Source organism: Fusarium proliferatum (assembly GCF_900067095.1).
Source record: "Fusarium proliferatum ET1 genome assembly, contig: FPRO_scaffold010, whole genome shotgun sequence".
NCBI classification, from domain to species: domain Eukaryota; kingdom Fungi; phylum Ascomycota; class Sordariomycetes; order Hypocreales; family Nectriaceae; genus Fusarium; species Fusarium proliferatum.
This window is the reverse complement of record NW_022194799.1, coordinates 1,333,405-1,352,297: the sequence shown is the minus strand read 5'-3', so window position 1 is coordinate 1,352,297 and position 18,893 is coordinate 1,333,405. Positions and strand designations below refer to the sequence as shown.

The window sequence follows — 18,893 nt, the reverse complement described above, 5'->3', positions numbered from 1 at the left end:
AAAGTTTAAAAAAAAGAATAATATAGAAATTACTTATAGAAAATAGCTAATAAAATTAGTAAAGATACCTTACTTAAGTTTATAAGGGTAGTTAATAATCCCTGCTTGCCGGCAAAGACTTTTAAGATAAACCTCTATGAGATCTATTTATATAGCTACTATCTACATTGTCCAGGATCATCCGCCTCTTTATCTTTTCGCCTTTTACAAACCACTCACTAAACACGTCGAGCAAGTTCTCACACCCTCAGGCTAAGATAAAGTCCATGCTTGATGGGTACTGTTGAACTTGTATCAGAATGTTGTCTACGTTTGAGCTATAGCACATATGGATATCGACGATGATGGACCTTAGCTGCAACGTTTACAATTTAGTGTAAGCACCCAACGTTGCTCGAACTGTTCGAGTTCATAACAGCGCACTGCTTAAAGTATTACGATTCATCCCCTTGCCATTAAGAGATAATACTTCCAGCATGCTTCACTAACAGTCAAACACATAATCCAAAGGAAATTAGCAGTGATTTTATTTTCTCATTGCTGCACAAAGCGTAATATCTTAATTGGTCTGCTAGTTAAGATAGTGAAAATATATCTAGTTTTTACTTTACTATTTATTTAATAAAAGCTAACCCTAAAGAAGGTATAAATAACTCAATTTAAATCTAACTCTAAGGTTATGATCCAGCTAGCTACTGAATTTCCGAACGCTCTATCCTAGTCTGTAGCTCCTGGATAACCTGTCTCAGTCTCTTGTGCTCATCTGGGATGGCCCCTAAGACGACCTGCCCAATAATGGGAAGCGACTGTGAACTCCCTGTTGTATTATTCTTGTCCCCTCTATGAATCAGCATCGATTGAACAATGTCTTGATAACCTGTGCTGGGCGTGATCGGGGTGGCCTGGCCGCCGAGAGATGTCTCTAGACCGTGCCCATGTGGGCCGTTGACTTGAGCCAGATTTCGGTCCATTCGGTTGATGAGGTGCGTTAGCAGTTGGAGCACCATGACAAATTGTGCCACCGAAGACGGGCCAATGTCACCGTCATGAAGTCTTTGCTGTTGTTGCTGCCGGTGTTGGTTGGCTGATGTCATAGACTCTAGGTACCGTTGAATTAAATGACAAATGGCCTTGAACAAAGCTAAGAGATGCTGATGAGAAGCCAAGGCTGAGAATACCAGTCCGTAATCAGGGGTGATTGAATTGGAACTAGCCTCGTCGCAAAGGTGTGCACATGCATTTGTAATATTATTGGCGATGCGAAGTAGATTGTTGGTATCTTCAAACGCTTCGTTTACTTCTGGTGATGATACCGTCGGGGGTGGGCAGCCAGCACGATGCAGACGGCGCTTTGCCCGAGTCGCTCTTTGGCTTATTGCCGTGAGCTGTAGAGAGAGCTCTTGAATGGCATCTTGGTCATGGCTATTATCGCTATCGTCATCATCGTCGGCTTCGGGCTCCTGGATATGGTTGTTGTCGTGATGGTCTTTGGTGGGTGAAATGTCTTGGGATACCATGGCCGCTGGGGCTGCCAGAGTGTTCAACGACGACATGGATAATGAAGGAATTATGTCGAGATTCCCATCCCAGCCATTAAACTCGGCCCCATCCAGGTCGGCAAATTGCCCAGCAAGATCGTCGTAGTCGGGCCCCAGACTGCCGGAGGCGGCTTGACAGAAGAGACCTTGGCCGAACCAGGAGGGTCCGACTAGAGTTTGAGGGTCCGCATCGACCTGGTTGTGAATTGGTTGATGGGCATTCGGGCGATTGGATCTTGATTTTACTGTTTTGAGAGTCAATAAACCGTCCGTGGTGAAACATACATTGCATAGCACAGCATGGTATTGCCATGCCTTGCCTTCTCATGTGATGCGACCCGCCACAAAGAGAACGTACAGCTATAAACACAGTCCACGCCGGCTTTGGTGCATCTTTCGCACCGGGAAAAAGAAGCTCGAGCCTTGTTTCCAGCTCCACCTTGTGACTCGTCTCGAAGACATCGAACTTTCTGCTGTCGGCAGCGGTCGCACGATTGCCGATGGGACATGGTTGTTGCGTCGTTATGCTGTGCTACTCCCGGTTGTAGCTTTGGGTTTGCTTGGTGGTATGATGGAGTATCGCGTCGCGCCGAGTGGGCTTGTTTGGTAATTAGTTATGTCAACTGTCAACGGCCAACGACGTGACTGTGTCACCTAAGTACGTAAGGGGTACGTAGCCCAAGCAGGGAGGTTAACCCGTCCGTAACTCTTTGTTTCAGTCAGAATCAGGGTACTAATATGCTGTTGGTACTGTATGTAGCGACTTACCATCTAGCATCTTTACTATCCAGACCCCAAGATGTCAACCGTTGCCCTTGTTTTTAATAATCATATATGAGCCCCAAGTCAGGCCATGTTTATCTTTTCGAGGTATCATATCCTGCTCCTTCACAGTTGATGCATGTAAGCGAGCAAAAGGTCAGGTGTCGCCATGACCAAACACGACTTTGATTTGCCAATTCAAGCATTTGCTGTGTGTACATTAGTTCCAGGGCTGATCTTACATACAGGGGTCCGCGTCAATCACAGACCGTCCAGTACAGTTGATATTGTTCAGTTGCCGAACGCGCGAGACGAGACATTGCAGTGTCGCGCGTCGGATTCAACATTCGGATACTGTAGCCTGATCAAGATCCTCAGCTTATCTTGTGCTGTACTGTACCGTACCTTAGGGTACTGAAGGTCGTACACAGCGAATCATGTCGCGCCGTTGAAGCTATGGCGCAAACGGATGGATGTTGGCCCGCTTTCTCCGATGTGGAGTTGGACCCACCCGGCTCCGAGCGGCCTGATAATGTCCCGTTCCTCCTCCGATACCTGACAAATTTCGGCTTCATTGTTGAGCCTGGCGTCCACTCTTGCATTACGTTTTCTATTTTCTTGCGACTTTCCATTCTACTTTATCATGACAGAAACCTGGAATCATTCAGCGTTGAGTAGATCCGACGATACTCACTTTAACAATGGCCACCAACGTAGGAGGTGCTGTGGATAACAGCAGAAGATCGATCTCAGACAACAGGCACGATCCTGAGAAACCCGCTGAACTTCCAGATAATCTTAGCGGGAGCGAGACTGAGAGACCTCAAGATGCAAACCCCGAAGCAGCCCTGGACCAGCAGGCTAGCGACGCCGCAAAAGCGCATGATGAAGGCCCACCAGATGGCGGTACTGCTGCATGGATGGTTGTTCTAGGAGCGTGGTGTTGCTCCTTTTGCAGTCCTGGATGGATCAACAGTATGTCACTCCCTGTCTTCACTTGCTGCACCGTGGTTGAATGCGACGCATTAATCGCAGTTGACTGACCTTGACGTTTTACCACTAGGCATGGGCAGCTTCCAGGAGTACTATCAGCGCGAACCACTCAAAGACTACTCCAGCAGCGAGATTGCTTGGATCCCTTCGCTTGAGATCTTCTTCTTGTTTGGGCTGGGGCCTATTGTGGGTATAATTTTTGATCGTTATGGACCGAGGCCACTCATCATCGGCGGCACGATTTTCCACGTCTTTGGATTGATGATGGCATCGTTGGCAAAGACGTACTATCAATTTCTTCTTTCGCAAGGTGTCTGCAGTGCCATTGGTGTTGCTTGTCTATACTCTCCAGGTAAGATACCAACTTACCGTCTCATTGCACCGTATTTTCCACATGCTGACTTCTGTACTATAAAGCGCTGGCCTGCATATCGACTTGGTTTCTCAAGAGGCGTGGAGCAGCCATGGGCATAATGGCCACAGGATCATCAGTCGGCGGTGTCATCTTCCCAATCATGATTACCCGCATGATTGAGAGGAATGGATACCCGTGGGCGTTGAGAACTGCAGCCTTCCTCATCCTCGGCCTCCAGGTCATTGCTTGCCTGACAGTGCGACCGAGACAGAAGCCGGTTCCCAAGAAACTACCAGCTGGAAGACTTGCTGCGCCCTTCACCGAGCCAGCATTTGCCCTTTTGCTCGTGGGAATCTTCATCTTGACATATGGAATGTATATTCCCATTGACTACCTACCTCTCAGCGGTCTTCAGGAAGCCCACATGTCGGTAGACATGTCTCAATACTTGGTTGCCATCATGAATGCTGCAAGGTATGCTTGAACCATCACCGCATTTGGCAATTTGCTAAGCTCATGATTAACTCAACAGTCTCTTTGGTCGCCTGGGCGCAGGTTATGGTGCCGACATCATCGGCAGATGGAACATGTTCATCATTGCCTGTGGTATTACGGGAATCTCCAATCTTGCCGTCTGGATCCCCGCCACGAAATCTTCCATCACCATAGGGTACGCCATAATGTTTGGCTTTGCATCGGGGGCTTTTGTCTCCCTCGTTGGCGCTCTCCCAGTTTCAGTCTCTCCCGTTCCCGAGCTTGGCTACCGCATGGGCATAGTATTCCTTGTCATCTCTATCCCCGCACTAACTATGGCACCTATTGGTGGAGCCATCTTGCAGCATGCGTCTAACGGCTGGGTCAGCCTCAAAGTATTTGCAGGCGTTATGTGCCTTGTGGGGTCCGCAATCATCCTAGGATCGAGAATGCTGTACACTGAAAAGCGACTGATCAAGGCATTTTAAGATGTATATTCACCCAAACCTCGAGGCCGGCGAGATTTGAGAGATTTAGTAGGCGTACTACGTCTTTTTGTGAGTCCAAGATGCTTGGGCATATTAGGAGAGTGATAAACCGACATGGCGATATCATATTGATGGAAGCTATGAAGCTGTTGGTCAATTTGTACTTATGTATTACTTCGTTTCGAAAAACTGGAAGCATCGGGCCTAAATTAGATGCGCTGTTTTAATATTATTAACTCATATTCTTGTATCACGTTGCCTCCAGATAATATGACGAGAGACAAACTGTGCTCTAGAGACTAGAATTGGTTCAGGATGATTTATTCCCCGAGTCAGAGGCAACTCTTTGGCGACTATGTTATCTAGGAGGGTCTGCCACTTCGCAAATCAACACAATCTCAATATGTATTTCGAGGATATCATTCAAGGATGTCAACAACTAGGTCTGTTAGTGGGCCATGGGTAGAAAGGTTCTTTCACAAAAAATCGCGCATAAGACAATCTGAGCTAATAGCTTGGACAATTCCTTAGATGTGACTGAATCCTTAAAGGAGAGTACATAAATACCACCTAAGCAAAGCTACCCATGTGCTGCGTGCGTGGCTTTTATAGGAGATCGCTGCCATTTACGAATATGCGGCTTACATGCAGTAGTCACCCCGTTAGCGGCACACTCAACCTGTGTCTTTGCAAAATAGGCGGTCGGTATCTATCTGATTATAATTTCCCTTATAAGTGCCGTGGACTAAGGGACGGATCGTGCCGCCACGCTAGGTTAGGTAGTAAATTAACATCAATAGTAAGACAATATTCGTCAAACCCTTGATGCTGTTGGAACTCACCTGTTAGATTTAATCTACACAGCCGGGCCACTTCACTTAGTAAACAAATTACATTGATGGCAGGAACCTAGCTCCTACTCAAATTACGTGTAAGGTTTGATGAAGGCGGCTGCTAGAGGCACAGCCAGCTGTGCCTCTAACGGCCGCTTTTGATGAATCCTGGCTTAGTCAGACGCTTTGTAAAGTTTCGGCTTCCGAGACTAGAAGTGGCAGGTGAAAAGAAGAATGTTGCAATTGGTACCATGCCATGGACAGAGCAAATACGGAATGGAACTTTCTTATCATGTTGCGTCATGTTGTGCTTATCTTGCGAACTTTGAGCAGTTATCTTTGCAGCTGCTCGAGGATTTGAAGAATGACTTGTGCGATCAAATGCATATATGAATCAGGCTGTCAATGCACGCTAGGTCCCCACTTGCCTAATCTAGCCAGACCCTTGTTGTCTGTCACGCAGTTAATGGGGAATTCACTGGGTTTTCCGCTTGATAGTGACATAAGTATACTAAAACTATCACGAAACAGGACATGAGTGGATATAAGGCGTATGTTTTAGACGAATTCTTAGCCGAACATTTATAATCTCTAATAATAACTATTTGATCCTGAAACTGAGTCAAGACTAGAAGCACAAACCCTTTTCAAAAGTTCATCTGCCTCTTTAAAAAGTCCAACTGTCTGTTCAAAATGATGTCAACATCCCCAAATATCCAATCAAGATGACCCTTGCCCTTCAAGATATCGAGTTCTTTAGGCTCTCCCATGCGCTCATAAGCCTTCAGCTGGTCTTTAGTAGGGCATGAGACGTCAAACTCAGGTGTCACCATCATTGCAGGAGTTGGAGCGATATACTCAACAAGGTTCAAAACGCTCCACGTCAGTGCACGATAGTAAGTTTGGACAGTTACACGATTCTCAACGGGGATGCCCAGACGGTCAAGCGCGGGCATCATGTCGGCCGCGAGCTGGAGACCGTTTGGCACACTGCCATCTTCATTCACGTAGGGAAGATACATGGGGTCATCTCCCTCTAGACGACCGGCACGATCATACATGGCCAGTTCGAGAATAGGCTGGCGCCTTTCTGGAAGGCCGGTCGAGTCAATCAAAGGCGCAACCGAAATCATGGCGGCGATCCTTTTGCTAAGGGTGAGATCGATGTCAGCCCAAGATGGAACAACAAAGCAAGGAGGGGACGAAAACGGAGAGCCATTTAACACGTACTCTAGAGCCGCGGCGGCGAGGGTCACATTGCCACCAAAACACAGTCCCCATAGCGCTATTTTCGTGACATCTACCAAAGGGTTCTTTGAAAACCACGTCACAGCGTCGTGAAGGTGTTCAGCTTCCTGCCGGGGGTCGATCTGTCAATTTCATCAGTTTAAGATTATTTTCTTCCTTCACTTTTGTATGGAGAAGTTAACATCCCTGGACGAACTCACATCATTTCTTGGTTCTCCATCACTGGCACCAATACCACGGGGGTCCCATGCAAGACATGTAATGTCCCGCTCTTGAAACCATTTACAAATATCGGGTATGATAGCATCTTTTGGCATGTTGAACTGAATTCTGTTTAACAACTTTAATCTGACTCTAGCGGGATGTCATTGCATACCCCTGGGGACAAGATCATGCCTGGCCCACGCTTTGTGGCGGGATACAACCAACCGCGTAGTGTTATACCATCAAGAGTTGGAAACTCAATGTCATGGCGGGGAAGAACTGGTGACATTATATGATAGTGGTGGCGTGCTTGATGCTGTATTGTGGATTGAAAAGATAACTGCCAGGGTGCTGCGCGGAGGATATGAAGGGCAGCGAGATAGATGTGTGTTAGAACTTTGTGGCCAATGTGCGTTTGAGATAGCGAAGGAATAGACAACAACCTCCAAATAAAGCTTTTTTGAAGCCGGTGAAAATAGGTACGCCATGACTCTTTGGACACAGCGCTTTCGTATCGTGAGCGGTAAACCGGAGAATTAGGAGCGGATACCGGCGACGGGTCGGCCCCGCAACCCCGGGCATGCAGCATCCTGGGTCGGAGCACAGCAAGCAATACGCGGAGGATGACAAGTACCATTAATCCAATACCTATCTAAGCGATTCAAGATGGCGCTGTATCGTTGCATTCGCTGTGGATTTGTCCCGCATCCTACATATGTGTGGCAAGATAAGCTTCGGCCTTAAGCTGGATCTCGACTTCACGAGGCTGCTTCCGTGGCCGAATTGGGGGCCGGTAGGATTCAAAAACTCTCTTATCTTGCCCTTTGGACGGAATACAACATTGTAAGATCGGTGTTCTTTGATAGCTCATTGGGGTTATCTACTGGAGAACACAACATCACAAGCGAAGCCCTCGGCTACATGCAAGACGATGAAATGGCAACTGTACTTTTCTTTTCATATTCTAATCTCAACGATTAGCAAACACGCCACCTGAGCTGTTTCTTTGCGGGTGACGAACGTGTTGTTGGTGAGAGATTAGCGATAAAGACAAAACAGGATATGAACTTGTGCTTGGAAAGTTGGACTATAAGCTAGCAGAGAACTTCAAAATAAACTTCAGTATAGTTCTATATACCAGTGGCTATATACATAAAATAACCGATTGATGCATACTTTACATACTAGGCCGATAACGGGTATACAAGCTTCTTGGCATGCACGTTTCCACGTCTCAGGTCATCGATACCCTCACGAATGCTTCTCAAGCCTCCTTCTCTAACTTCAATTGGATGATGCTTGATACTCCCGTCCTGTAACCACTTCTCTACCAAAGCAAACAAGTATGTCCCAAACTGTCTGTGCTCGGGCATACTTGGTCTTCCATATGCTCCCTTCTTGTTAACAGGAGTTCCAAGGATCGAAGGAGCCATCAGCCAATTAGCACGAATGTCTCTGCGTGTGTACTTGATATTGGTGGGAATGGCCTCTAGTGCGACATATGCACCTCCTGAGGAGCCGATCGCGTCATAGCTCATTTTCATGGTGCTGATGTCTACAACGCAATCGAGGACGTGTCGGAGTTTGTTACCAGTTTGTACACGAATATCAGCACCGCAACTGGGTGAATGATAATCGAAACATATTTCAGCACCAAATGACTCGCATAAAGCATTGTTTGAGGGAGAACAGGTAACTACGGGTGTATAACCCGCTCTGAGAAAGAAAACATGTTAGTAACTGAGCATCATAGGGAAATACTGATCTCACATCCTCAGAAACTGAATTGCCATGGTACCTGTGGCCGTGGCTCCTCCTGAGACAAGCACAGCTTCACCGTTACCACCTTGCATAGACAGTTGCAAGCCGGGAGTTTGGAAGAGCGCCAAGCCAGCGGTAGCAATGGCGAGTCCCATTGAACATGCCTCAGTGAATGACATGGCTTCTGGGATGAGGCAGCTCAAGTCCTCAGTTGCCACAGCGTACTGAGTGAAGGCACCAGCAGTCTTGTCTGAGGCATTCATACCGAACGTGACAGCAAATACACGATCACCTTCTTTGAAACGTTTCACGCCGTTGCCAATCTCAACAACGACACCGGCAAAATCGCAACCGCCAAGCGCCCCAGGGACGTTGGAGTAGTCAACGATCTTCGCATCGTGTGGGTTGAGTGCGACCGCCTTGACATGACAGAGTATGGAGCCTGGTTGGAGAACAGGCTTTTCGACGTTGTCGGCAAGACGATAGCTACCTGTTTCGGCGCCTACAAGAGCCTGCATTGTAAAAGAAGATTGACTTTCCTAGTTGTTCTTGTTGTGAACGACAGGATGAGGTGGTGCAGGTAAATGAAGACGTAATACGCTGAAGATAGACATAGTTTCGTCATTTTCACCCGCAATGACTGGATATAAGCGACCAAGATAATGTGCCCTCGGCATCTTATCATCATAAGATGTTGTCGGTCGGTGCCATTGTTCCGTGGAAGCCGATGGTGATCCGGATCGGAGGTCGGAGGCATCGCGTCATGAAGTTGTAGGCCGACGCTGACATGTGTGCATCCGAGAGGCATATACCCTAACGTAAGCCCGGTAGGGGCTACCAGACTCGATACACCGAGATGATCATCGCTTCTCATCGGCATCGCTCTTACTACTCCATCTAGCTTGGGAAATACAGGTGCTTGAAAGGAGACAAGAGCTTATCTCCGGACGCCGAACTGCGCTTTGGCTTAGAACTCACTCTTGAATTATTATCACGTTTTCACAGGCCTTCAATTTATACCTAAATATGGTATCGCTTGTGAACCTAACCAGAAGAACATCATATACAAGCTCGTGGAAAACTCCAATTACTTTTCGTTCTACTTCAGCCAAGTCACCTCACCGCAACCTCAATCTACTATCAGCTTTCCTCCACAATGGGAAGCCAAATCTCTGAGAAATATTACGCAAGGGAGCCTATTGCTATCGTGGGCACTAGTTGTCGTTTCCCTGGAGGTGCCTCGTCGCCATCAAAACTATGGGAGCTTCTCGACAATCCAAGGGATGTTGTACAGAAGATCCCTCCTAGACGGTTCAGCACCGAGGCCTTTTATAACGCTGATAGTCAGCATCATGGGGTGAGTCCCTCGGACTTGATAAAAGGGTTGAGGCTTACTCTCCAATGGAGCACAAATGTTAAGCACGCCTATCTACTTGATGATGACCCGCGAGGGTTTGATCGCGATTTCTTCGCGATTAACCCAAAGGAAGCAGAGGCAATGGACCCTCAGCAACGCATTCTCCTAGAAACAGTCTACGAGAGTGTTGAGTCAGCAGGATACTCGATCGAACAGCTTCGAGGGTCATCTACCGCTGTGTTTGTGGGATGCATGAGCTTCGACTACCAGTTTGCTGCTATTCGGGGAATCGACAGTACCCTGCCACAATACCATGCGACCGGTGCGGCTATGTCTATACTTGCTAACCGCGTATCATATTTTTACGACTGGAAAGGCCCTTCAGTCGCCATCGACACAGCGTGCTCGTCCAGTCTTGTTGCCTTGCATCAAGCAGTATCTGCTCTCCGTAGCGGAGACGCCAAGCTGGCTGTTGCAGCAGGATCAAATCTGATCCTCGGACCGGAACCGTTTATTTCAGAGTCCAAGGTATGACAAGAAATGATAACACCAAGAATTATGGACTGGAGCTGACCATGAAAACCGAAAGTTGAACATGCTGTCGCCTAATGGGCGATCATACATGTGGGATGCCTCAGCAGACGGATATACGAGAGGCGAGGGCTTTTCTGTGCTTCTCCTTAAGACTCTAACTAAAGCCCTTGCGGATAGTGACCACATCGAATGCGTTATTCGAGAGACAGGCGTGAACTCAGACGGAAAGACACCGGGTTTGTTTATAAGTGCCAATCTTCTTTCTTAGTGGTATGCTAATCTATCTTAAGGTATTACAATGCCTAGCTCGAATGCTCAGGCCCAACTTATCCGAGACACTTACGCAAAGTGTGGACTAGATCCGAATCGGGAATCCGATCGTCCTCAATTCTTTGAAGCCCATGGTACAGGCACACAAGCAGGTGATCGTGAGTGACATGATTTGGTGATTAGCACGTACAGATGGCTAATTCAGATCAGCTATTGAGGCTCGTGCCATCCAAGAAGTCTTCTTCCCAGATCACACACAACCCACGGATAGCAAGCTTCTAGTTGGCAGCGTCAAGACGGTTATTGGTCACACCGAAGGGACTGCTGGACTTGCTGGGGTGCTCAAGGCTACATTGGCAATTCAACATAGCCAGATTCCAGCCAACCTTCATTTCAACGAACTGAACCCAAAGATCCGACCGTATTACGACAACTTGCGGATACCTACAGAGACAACTCCTTGGCCAACACTTTCCCCCGGGGCCCCTCGCCGTGTGAGTGTGAACAGCTTTGGCTTTGGTGGAACCAATGCCCACGCCATAGTCGAAAGCTGGGATGGCCCTTACGTGCGCGAAAGAAGCCCTGCGCCTAACGCCATTGGTGCCGGTCCCTTTGTCTTATCCGCGAACTCGAGCCAAGCATTGGCGGCAAACGCTGGAGCTCTAGCCGAGTACCTTAAAGAGCACCCTACTACGAATCTTGGCCAACTCGGCTACACTCTGTTCAAGAGAACAAATCTGCCTTTTCGAGCTGCCTTCTCTGGTTCTTCGGTGGAGTGTCTCGTCGAAAAGCTCCAAGCGGGCAAAGAATCCCTTAAGAGCAACTCACGAATCACAACCCTTCCTGAATCGTTACCTCCCCGAGTACTTGGTGTCTTCACAGGACAAGGTGCACAGTGGGCCAAAATGGGCGAAGGGCTTTACCAGACTTCTATGGTGTTCAGAAATTCGGTGGAACAGATGCAGCACAGTCTGGACTCACTTCCAGAAAGTGATCGCCCCAACTGGACTCTTGCCGAGCAGCTTCATGCACCCAAAGAAACCTCTCGCGTCGGCCAAGCCACAGTATCGCAACCTCTCTGCACAGCCATTCAAGTCGCTCTTGTGGATGTTCTGCATGTTGTCGGGGTAGAGCTCTCCGCGGTTGTTGGTCACTCGTCTGGTGAGATAGGCGCAGCATATGCTGCCGGGTATCTGAGTGCTGGAGATGCTATCCGCATTGCCTACTACAGGGGCTTCCACTCTCACTTAGCTCAAGGTCCGGGAGGGAAGCGCGGGAGTATGATGGCGGTTGGCTTGTCGTACGACCAAGCGTTGTCATTCTGCAACGAGCTTTCCGGAGGCATTACTGTGGCTGCAAGCAACTCCTATACGAGCTGTACCTTGGCAGGCGACGCCGAAGTTATCGAAGAGGCCAAGTCTCGTCTGGAGGAAAACGGCACCTTCGCCCGAGTCCTAGCAGTCGACACGGCGTATCACTCTCATCACATGAAGCCATGTGCCACTCCCTATCTCGAGTCATTGAAGCAGTGTGACATCCAGGTTCAAAAGCCAAAGAAGGGTTGTGCTTGGTATTCTAGTGTTTGGGGGTCAGATGGTAGCAGTCGCTCCTTCAATACCGAGGGTGAACTTCTTCAAGGCCAGTATTGGATTGAAAACCTTACGCACCCTGTTCTTTTCAGCCAGGCTTTGGCGAGAGCCCTCAACGAAGACCAATGCTTTGACTGCGCTCTCGAAGTTGGACCACATCCGGCTCTGAAGGGCCCCAGCTTAGAAATCATCAAGACATTGACTGGGGTCTCTCTTCCTTACTCGGGAGTTCTAAAGCGAGGAGAAGGTGCAGCAGAGGCATTTGCTGATGCCCTGGGTCTCTTGTGGAAATCCTTCCCTTCGTCTCGTCCTACCATCACCTTCAACGGGATATGCCGCGCTTTCAGCGCCGTCAAACCATCATCAATGACCATTTTGAAGAACTTGCCAAATTACTCATGGGATCATGCCACCCTCTTTTGGAAAGAGTCCAGAGCCTCGCGGAACTTCCGAACACCAAAACATGCGCCTCATGAACTCCTGGGTCGTTCTGTCTCTCATGGCGAGCATTCCAGACGAGAGGTTCATTGGAGACAAGTTATGAGACTGAATGAGCTTCCATGGCTGCGCGGTCATAAGATCCAAGGCGAGATTTTGTTTCCAGCCTCTGGCTATCTTTCAATGGCGTACGAGGCAGCGATACGTCTTGTTGATGAGCAGCAGTCAGTTCGTATTGTTGAGATGCAAGACATGGATATCGTACGTGCCATGAGATTGGAAGATGATACCTCGGGTCTTGAAGTTCTCTTCACCATTCATGTCACGAGTCAGAGTCAAAGCTGCATAAATGCGAACGTGGCCTGCTACAGCGGTGCCGTCGATGCGCCTCAGCCCCTAGATGCCCTCCAGACCGAGCTTACAGCTCATTTCAACGGACGTATCCGGCTTTGGCTGGAACAGCCCTCGGCCCATACTCTACCTCTTCGGAGTGAGCCTCTGCTGCCTATGAGTGAGCTGAACATGGCACAGGTCTATTCGTCCTTGTCCAAAGAAGGATTTGATTACTCTGGGGACTTCCAGGCCAAATCGATGCTACGCCGACTCGGCCATACGGTAGTCACCCTTTCTTCCCCTAGTCCGGTTTCGTGGACTCATACGCTCACTCACCCTGCCCCAATCGATACTGCTGTTCAAGGCCTCCTAACCGCCTTCTCATTTCCTGGAGATGGCCGCATTGGGACGACATATCTTCCAACTCGTATTGAAAGTGTTAGGATCAGCACGGCCCCAAGCGAGTCCGACGCTCCTATTCTCAAAGCCGACAGTGTGGTAACCTTGACTGATGTCACTACCATCACGGGCGATGTGGACATATTCGACGCCGCGAGTTGTCACACACAAGTACAAATGCGTGGCGTTCAAATGACGGCCATCGGGAAACCACCGGACAGATGGCTTTACGCTGGCAAGATCTGGGCAAGAGATATCGCTTATGGGCTTGAACCTGGTTCAGGGACCCAGTTCTCTGACGATGATCGACTATTGTATGAGCAACTTGTGAGAACGGCATACTTCTATTTGCGACAGCTTCGATCCAAGATTAGGCCTCCTGAGTTGATGCTAATGGGCAAGTTCCGAAGGCATATGATGAGATGGGTCACGGAACATCTGTTCCCTCAGATTGAGAGTGGTCAACATCCGGACATTCGGACTGAGTGGAAAGACGATACACTGGAAACGGTCCAGCGATGGCGCAACAGTCGACCTGCCGATAATAATGATATGAATCTTTTACACGCCATGGGCCAAAGCTTGATACCCATCGTTCGTGGCACTGTCCCTCCTTTGAAGGTGCTCGTACAAGACGGCATGCTTGATCGACTCTACTTTGAAGGAATAGGATTTCGGGATGGTAACGTCGACTTGGGCGCTATCGTTAAGCAGCTTGGTCATGAGCATCCTCGAATGCGCATCGTCGAGGTAGGAGCCGGTACAGGTGGCACTACCCGTACCGTGCTGGATGCCTTGGAAACTCGATACGCAGCCTACACCTATACAGATATTTCTACCGGCTTCTTTGAGAACGCTCGCAGCGTTTTTAGCCAACATGCTAGCAAACTCACCTTTAAAACACTCAATATCGAAAACGACCCAGTGGATCAAGGCTTCACGGAAGGCTCGTTCGATATGCTCATCGCCTCCAACTGTCTGCATGCAACTCACAGCTTGGAGAACACCCTACGCCAGTGTCGAAAGCTCCTACGGCCTGGAGGACGTCTGGTTTTGCTAGAGATCACTCGTGACTTTCTACCCATTCAGATGATCATGGCTACTTTGCCTGGATGGTTCCTTGGCATGGATGAAGGACGACTCTGGGCACCCACTGTCACCCTTGACCGATGGGACGAGATCCTGAAGACCACCGGGTTTTCAGGGGTTGACATAAGCTCAACTCCTTCTTACTGTTCTGTCATCGTGTCTCAGGCTGTCGATGAGACGGTTTCTGTACTAAGAAACCCGCTCGCCAGCCCTGATGGTGTGCCATCGCTCAGTGAGATCGTCATCATTGGTGGTGTGGGCTCTGGGCTTGCTCCTCAGATACAAAGCCTGTTAACTTCTACTATTCCGGTTGAGACTCGCATTGCGTCCAGTCTCGAAGATGTCGAGGTAAACAGGGGATCAACTGTCCTCTGTCTTGGTGATCTAGACAGCCCTTCATTCTGCAATATGGATCAAACGAGGTTTGAAGGGTTGCAGAAAGTCTTCCAAGCAGCGAATGCGGTTCTTTGGGTGACTTCGGGTGCCACATCCGGGACGAACCCCGAGGCTAACATCACTGTCGGTATGGGAAGCACGTTGATGGCTGAGCGTGGAGATCTCAAGCTTCAATTCCTCGACGTGGACGACCCGACCACCATTGATCCATCTATGTTAGCAAGAATGCTTCTCCGTCTCGCTATCTTGGATCAGTCTAAGTCTGATGAAACGTTGTGGACTATAGAGCCAGAGCTTACTCTGAAAAACGGGGCCCTGTACATACCCAGAGTACAGCCTTTGGATGTCATCAACCGTCAATCCACTGCGAGATATCGGCAAGTCATCGAGGATATTGATCTTAACTCAGCAAGCCCAGTTGTAGATCTTGTCAAGTACCAGGACTCTTGGAAGCTACAGAGTAGCCCGATTGACAGTACCCGGGTGAATGGAATAGAAGTGCGAGTTACAGCTTCGTCCCTTCACACCCTCAGCTGTGACGGGGGCAAGCCTGAATACATCTTCATGGGTCGCGAACTCCTATCTGGGGACAATATCATTGGTCTCTCTGCGTCAAACAGCTCCATTGCTAATATCACTGATGACCAAGTGTTGCATCGCTGGCAAGACTCTCAGACCGGTGCTATCAACGTGGCACAGCTATCCGACTTGTTGGCAAAAGCACTAGCAGAGAACTTGCTACGCAATACGACAGGACCTGTGTGGATCCATGGTGCTCCAAGTAACCTCAGTGAGGCCATCGGGGAGGTTACTAAAGAAGAAGGCCTCGATGTTTTCCAAACAACATCAGATCTTGCACAGGTTGCCGCATTCAATTTCATTCACCCTTATGCCACCAGGCAAGATATCCAAGACAAACAACCGAGCGGTTTGCGCAACTTTGTGGATCTAGAACATTCAGAATTGCGCAACGAGGCGCTGCACACGTCAGTAGCCGCCTCTCTGCCTGTTTCCGCTATATCGCACAGATGTATGATGGATCTTACCCGCGGCATTAACCGGTCCTACCTTGCCAAATTGGCCGCAAGGTATCTCACCGAAGACCGAAAGAGTTCGGAAGACCATTCACAGGTAATACTCATTGACAGGATAGCGTCAGAGAGTAGCAAAGATTTGGGCCCAACAACCGTGATTGATTGGCATGCTGCCAATACCGTCACTGCTCTGGTCAGACCTCTCGAGCACCGTGATCTCTTTTCCCCGAGCAAAACCTATCTTCTTTTCGGGATGACAGGTGATTTGGGAATCTCGGTGTGCCAGTGGATGGTCGACAATGGAGCACGAAACGTGGTTCTAGCCAGCCGGAATCCCAATGTGCCATCTAGTGTGCTCAACTTCATGTCGCGAAAGTCGGCTACAGTTCGTGCTCTGTCTGTCGACATCACAGATATGGAATCGCTCTGCACAGCACGAGAGGACATCGAATCTACCATGCCACCTATTGGCGGTGTCATGAACGCCGCCATGGTACTCCGAGATCGTCTTTTCCACGACCTGACCTGGGAGGACTTTGCGGCGGTACTGGGACCCAAGGTGCAAGGCACCCAGAACATCAACAACGTCTTCGGTCAAAAAGAGTCAGCCTTGGATTTCTTTGTTTGTTTCTCTTCGGCGACTTCGATCATCGGAACTGTCGGTCAATCTGCTTACGCCGCCGCGAATCATTTCATGGTCAGCCTTGTACAGCAGCGAAAACGACGCGGTCTTGCTGGTTCAATTGTTCATATTTCAGTTCTTACAGGGTTGGGATATATCTTCCGGCGCGGTTCGGAACATACGGCTGTCATAGATAAGGCTTTGCTCCCGCGCTTGGAGAGACAGGCAGAGACGGATCTGCACGAGATGCTAGCAGAGGCAATCGTATGTGGGCGTCCCGGCTCGAGCCAACCACCTGAGCTTATCACTGGTATCAAGGCTGTCTTCCAAGGAGAATGGCGTGACGACCCACGCCTTTTAGGCTACCTCGGCCAGCAGCAGCTAGGAAACGACTCAGCCAAAGATCAAGCAGCTGGAATGGTCAGTGTCGAGACCCAACTCGACGCTGCCGACGATCCCGCCGAGTGCTTGCCCATCCTTGAGAAGCGCTTTGCTCAGGCTCTGGGTAACATGCTCGAGATCGACCCAGAGAAAGTAGATGGTAGCATGCCGGTTGCTAGCCTAGGTATTGATTCGCTTGTGGCTATTCGGATTAGAGAATGGTTCATGAAAGAGTTAGGTGTTGAAGTGCCGGTGCTCAAGATTATGTCTGTGGGACATTCTTTGTCACGGGTGTGTGACGATGTGCTTGTTGACTGGCGCAGGGTTAAGAAAGAAGGTGAGCTTGAGGATAAGAAGTGATGAGAGGGCAGACTGCATGAATATTCACTGGTCAAGTTTGGTTAAAGGGGCCAGATCTGGTGTTATGTATGTGCGCACTTGCGCAAGGAGATGTGTTCTTTTGACTTTCCTTCCCCCAAAAATGCACAAGGAGCTTTTCACGTTCACAAGCGTTTCTCTGACACTAATTGACGATGTCGTTATACTTTGCTTGGATCATTGGCTCGCTAGTATGAACAATTGCTTGTGAGACTTGTTGGGCTCTTGGTGTGTACTTACATCAATGTGAAACAGTATGCGTATATTCTGTGCCGATTTGTCCACAGGCCAAGTAACGGTACGAGCGGGGCTCAGATTTCTGCTGAATCTTCCATGTTTGACAGCGAGCTGTCTCACCGAACGCAACCACTGTCCCGCGACTCGGCGTGGATTGCCTGTTGTCCCCCGCATTTATTCGTATTTACGAGCTACAAAGCCCAAAGGAAAAGCTTTATGGATGTGGTCCTGGAGCTGGGGGGAAACTAGACGATCAATGGCCAACCCTCCAATGCGACTTTACCAGTCTCTATGTGCAGCTGTCTAGATGTACGACAGCACGGGTCATTATACTTCTCTGTTCTATATGGCTAACCGGCTTCATTAGAAACAAGCTAGACCGGAGTATGGTGGATAATTGTATAGGGGATTAAGATATTTTGCTGTATAAACTAGGTATATACCTAATAGGTTTAGATCTAATTTTCCTTACCTTTAAAAAAGTAATAATATAAATTATAATTAATATAGTTAATAAGTATATGCTATAGATAAGCATATACTGCAGTTTTCTCTCTTATATCTAACTTTTTATCTAATTAATTAGTTTATAATTACCTAATATATTAAAACCTTTAAATAAAGCTAGAACTTTTTTTACCTTTTAGGCTCTTTAAAATAACCTAAAATTAAGTACTTAATATACTACTAAAATATATAAAATTAATAAATACTATTTATATTACTAATAATAAGGTATTTAATTATAAAATAATTTTATCTTTAAATTATAAAAACTATTTAATTTAAAGAAATAAATAATAGTTTAATTTAAATTTAATTTAGATTTATAAAGATTTCCTTTATAATTATATTTTATAGAAAAAATAGTTAATTTCTTATTAATTAATTATAATATATTACTTATTAATAAATATTAAGCTTATAACTTTATAAAGTATTAATTAAAGTAAAAGATATATTTATTTTAAAGATATAACTATTAAAAAGCTAAATATAAAAATCTAATTATTATTTATAGTTAATTTAGGTTTATATAAAATATAATTATATAATATAATATTTAATTAAATAATATTTAGAACTTTAATAAGACTGGCTTTATAATAGGCCTTATTATAGCTAAAATAGCTATTATAAGTTTAGAAATATAAAAAAGATTAAAATTAATATAGCCTAA

General features: G+C 47.5%; 5 protein-coding genes across 5 annotated transcripts; 2 read left to right on the top strand and 3 right to left on the bottom strand.

Annotated features, from left to right (window-relative positions):
- Positions 1-692: 692 nt before the first annotated feature.
- Positions 693-2,047, bottom strand: FPRO_11895 (uncharacterized protein; the record flags this gene model as incomplete). Its single annotated transcript, XM_031221419.1, has 2 exons — positions 693-1,783; positions 1,897-2,047. The coding sequence occupies 2 exons, from the start codon at positions 2,045-2,047 to the stop codon at positions 693-695; spliced, it is 1,242 nt and encodes a 413-aa protein (XP_031086980.1).
- Positions 2,048-3,001: 954 nt separating this feature from the next.
- On the top strand, positions 3,002-4,610 carry FPRO_11894 (uncharacterized protein; the record flags this gene model as incomplete). Its single annotated transcript, XM_031221418.1, has 4 exons — positions 3,002-3,275; positions 3,364-3,645; positions 3,711-4,122; positions 4,181-4,610. The coding sequence occupies 4 exons, from the start codon at positions 3,002-3,004 to the stop codon at positions 4,608-4,610; spliced, it is 1,398 nt and encodes a 465-aa protein (XP_031086979.1).
- A 1,480-nt stretch (positions 4,611-6,090) lies between these two features.
- Positions 6,091-7,184, bottom strand: FPRO_11893 (uncharacterized protein; the record flags this gene model as incomplete). The annotated part of the gene is made up of 3 exons (XM_031221417.1): positions 6,091-6,813; positions 6,892-7,014; positions 7,068-7,184. 3 exons carry the CDS (start codon positions 7,182-7,184, stop codon positions 6,091-6,093), a joined length of 963 nt encoding a protein of 320 aa, XP_031086978.1.
- An 895-nt stretch (positions 7,185-8,079) lies between these two features.
- On the bottom strand, positions 8,080-9,174 carry FPRO_11892 (uncharacterized protein; the record flags this gene model as incomplete). Its single annotated transcript, XM_031221416.1, has 2 exons — positions 8,080-8,611; positions 8,666-9,174. 2 exons carry the CDS (start codon positions 9,172-9,174, stop codon positions 8,080-8,082), a joined length of 1,041 nt encoding a protein of 346 aa, XP_031086977.1.
- A 638-nt stretch (positions 9,175-9,812) lies between these two features.
- Positions 9,813-17,458, top strand: FPRO_11891 (putative polyketide synthase; the record flags this gene model as incomplete). The annotated part of the gene is made up of 4 exons (XM_031221415.1): positions 9,813-10,541; positions 10,603-10,783; positions 10,838-10,975; positions 11,028-17,458. 4 exons carry the CDS (start codon positions 9,813-9,815, stop codon positions 17,456-17,458), a joined length of 7,479 nt encoding a protein of 2,492 aa, XP_031086976.1.
- Positions 17,459-18,893: the final 1,435 nt, after the last annotated feature.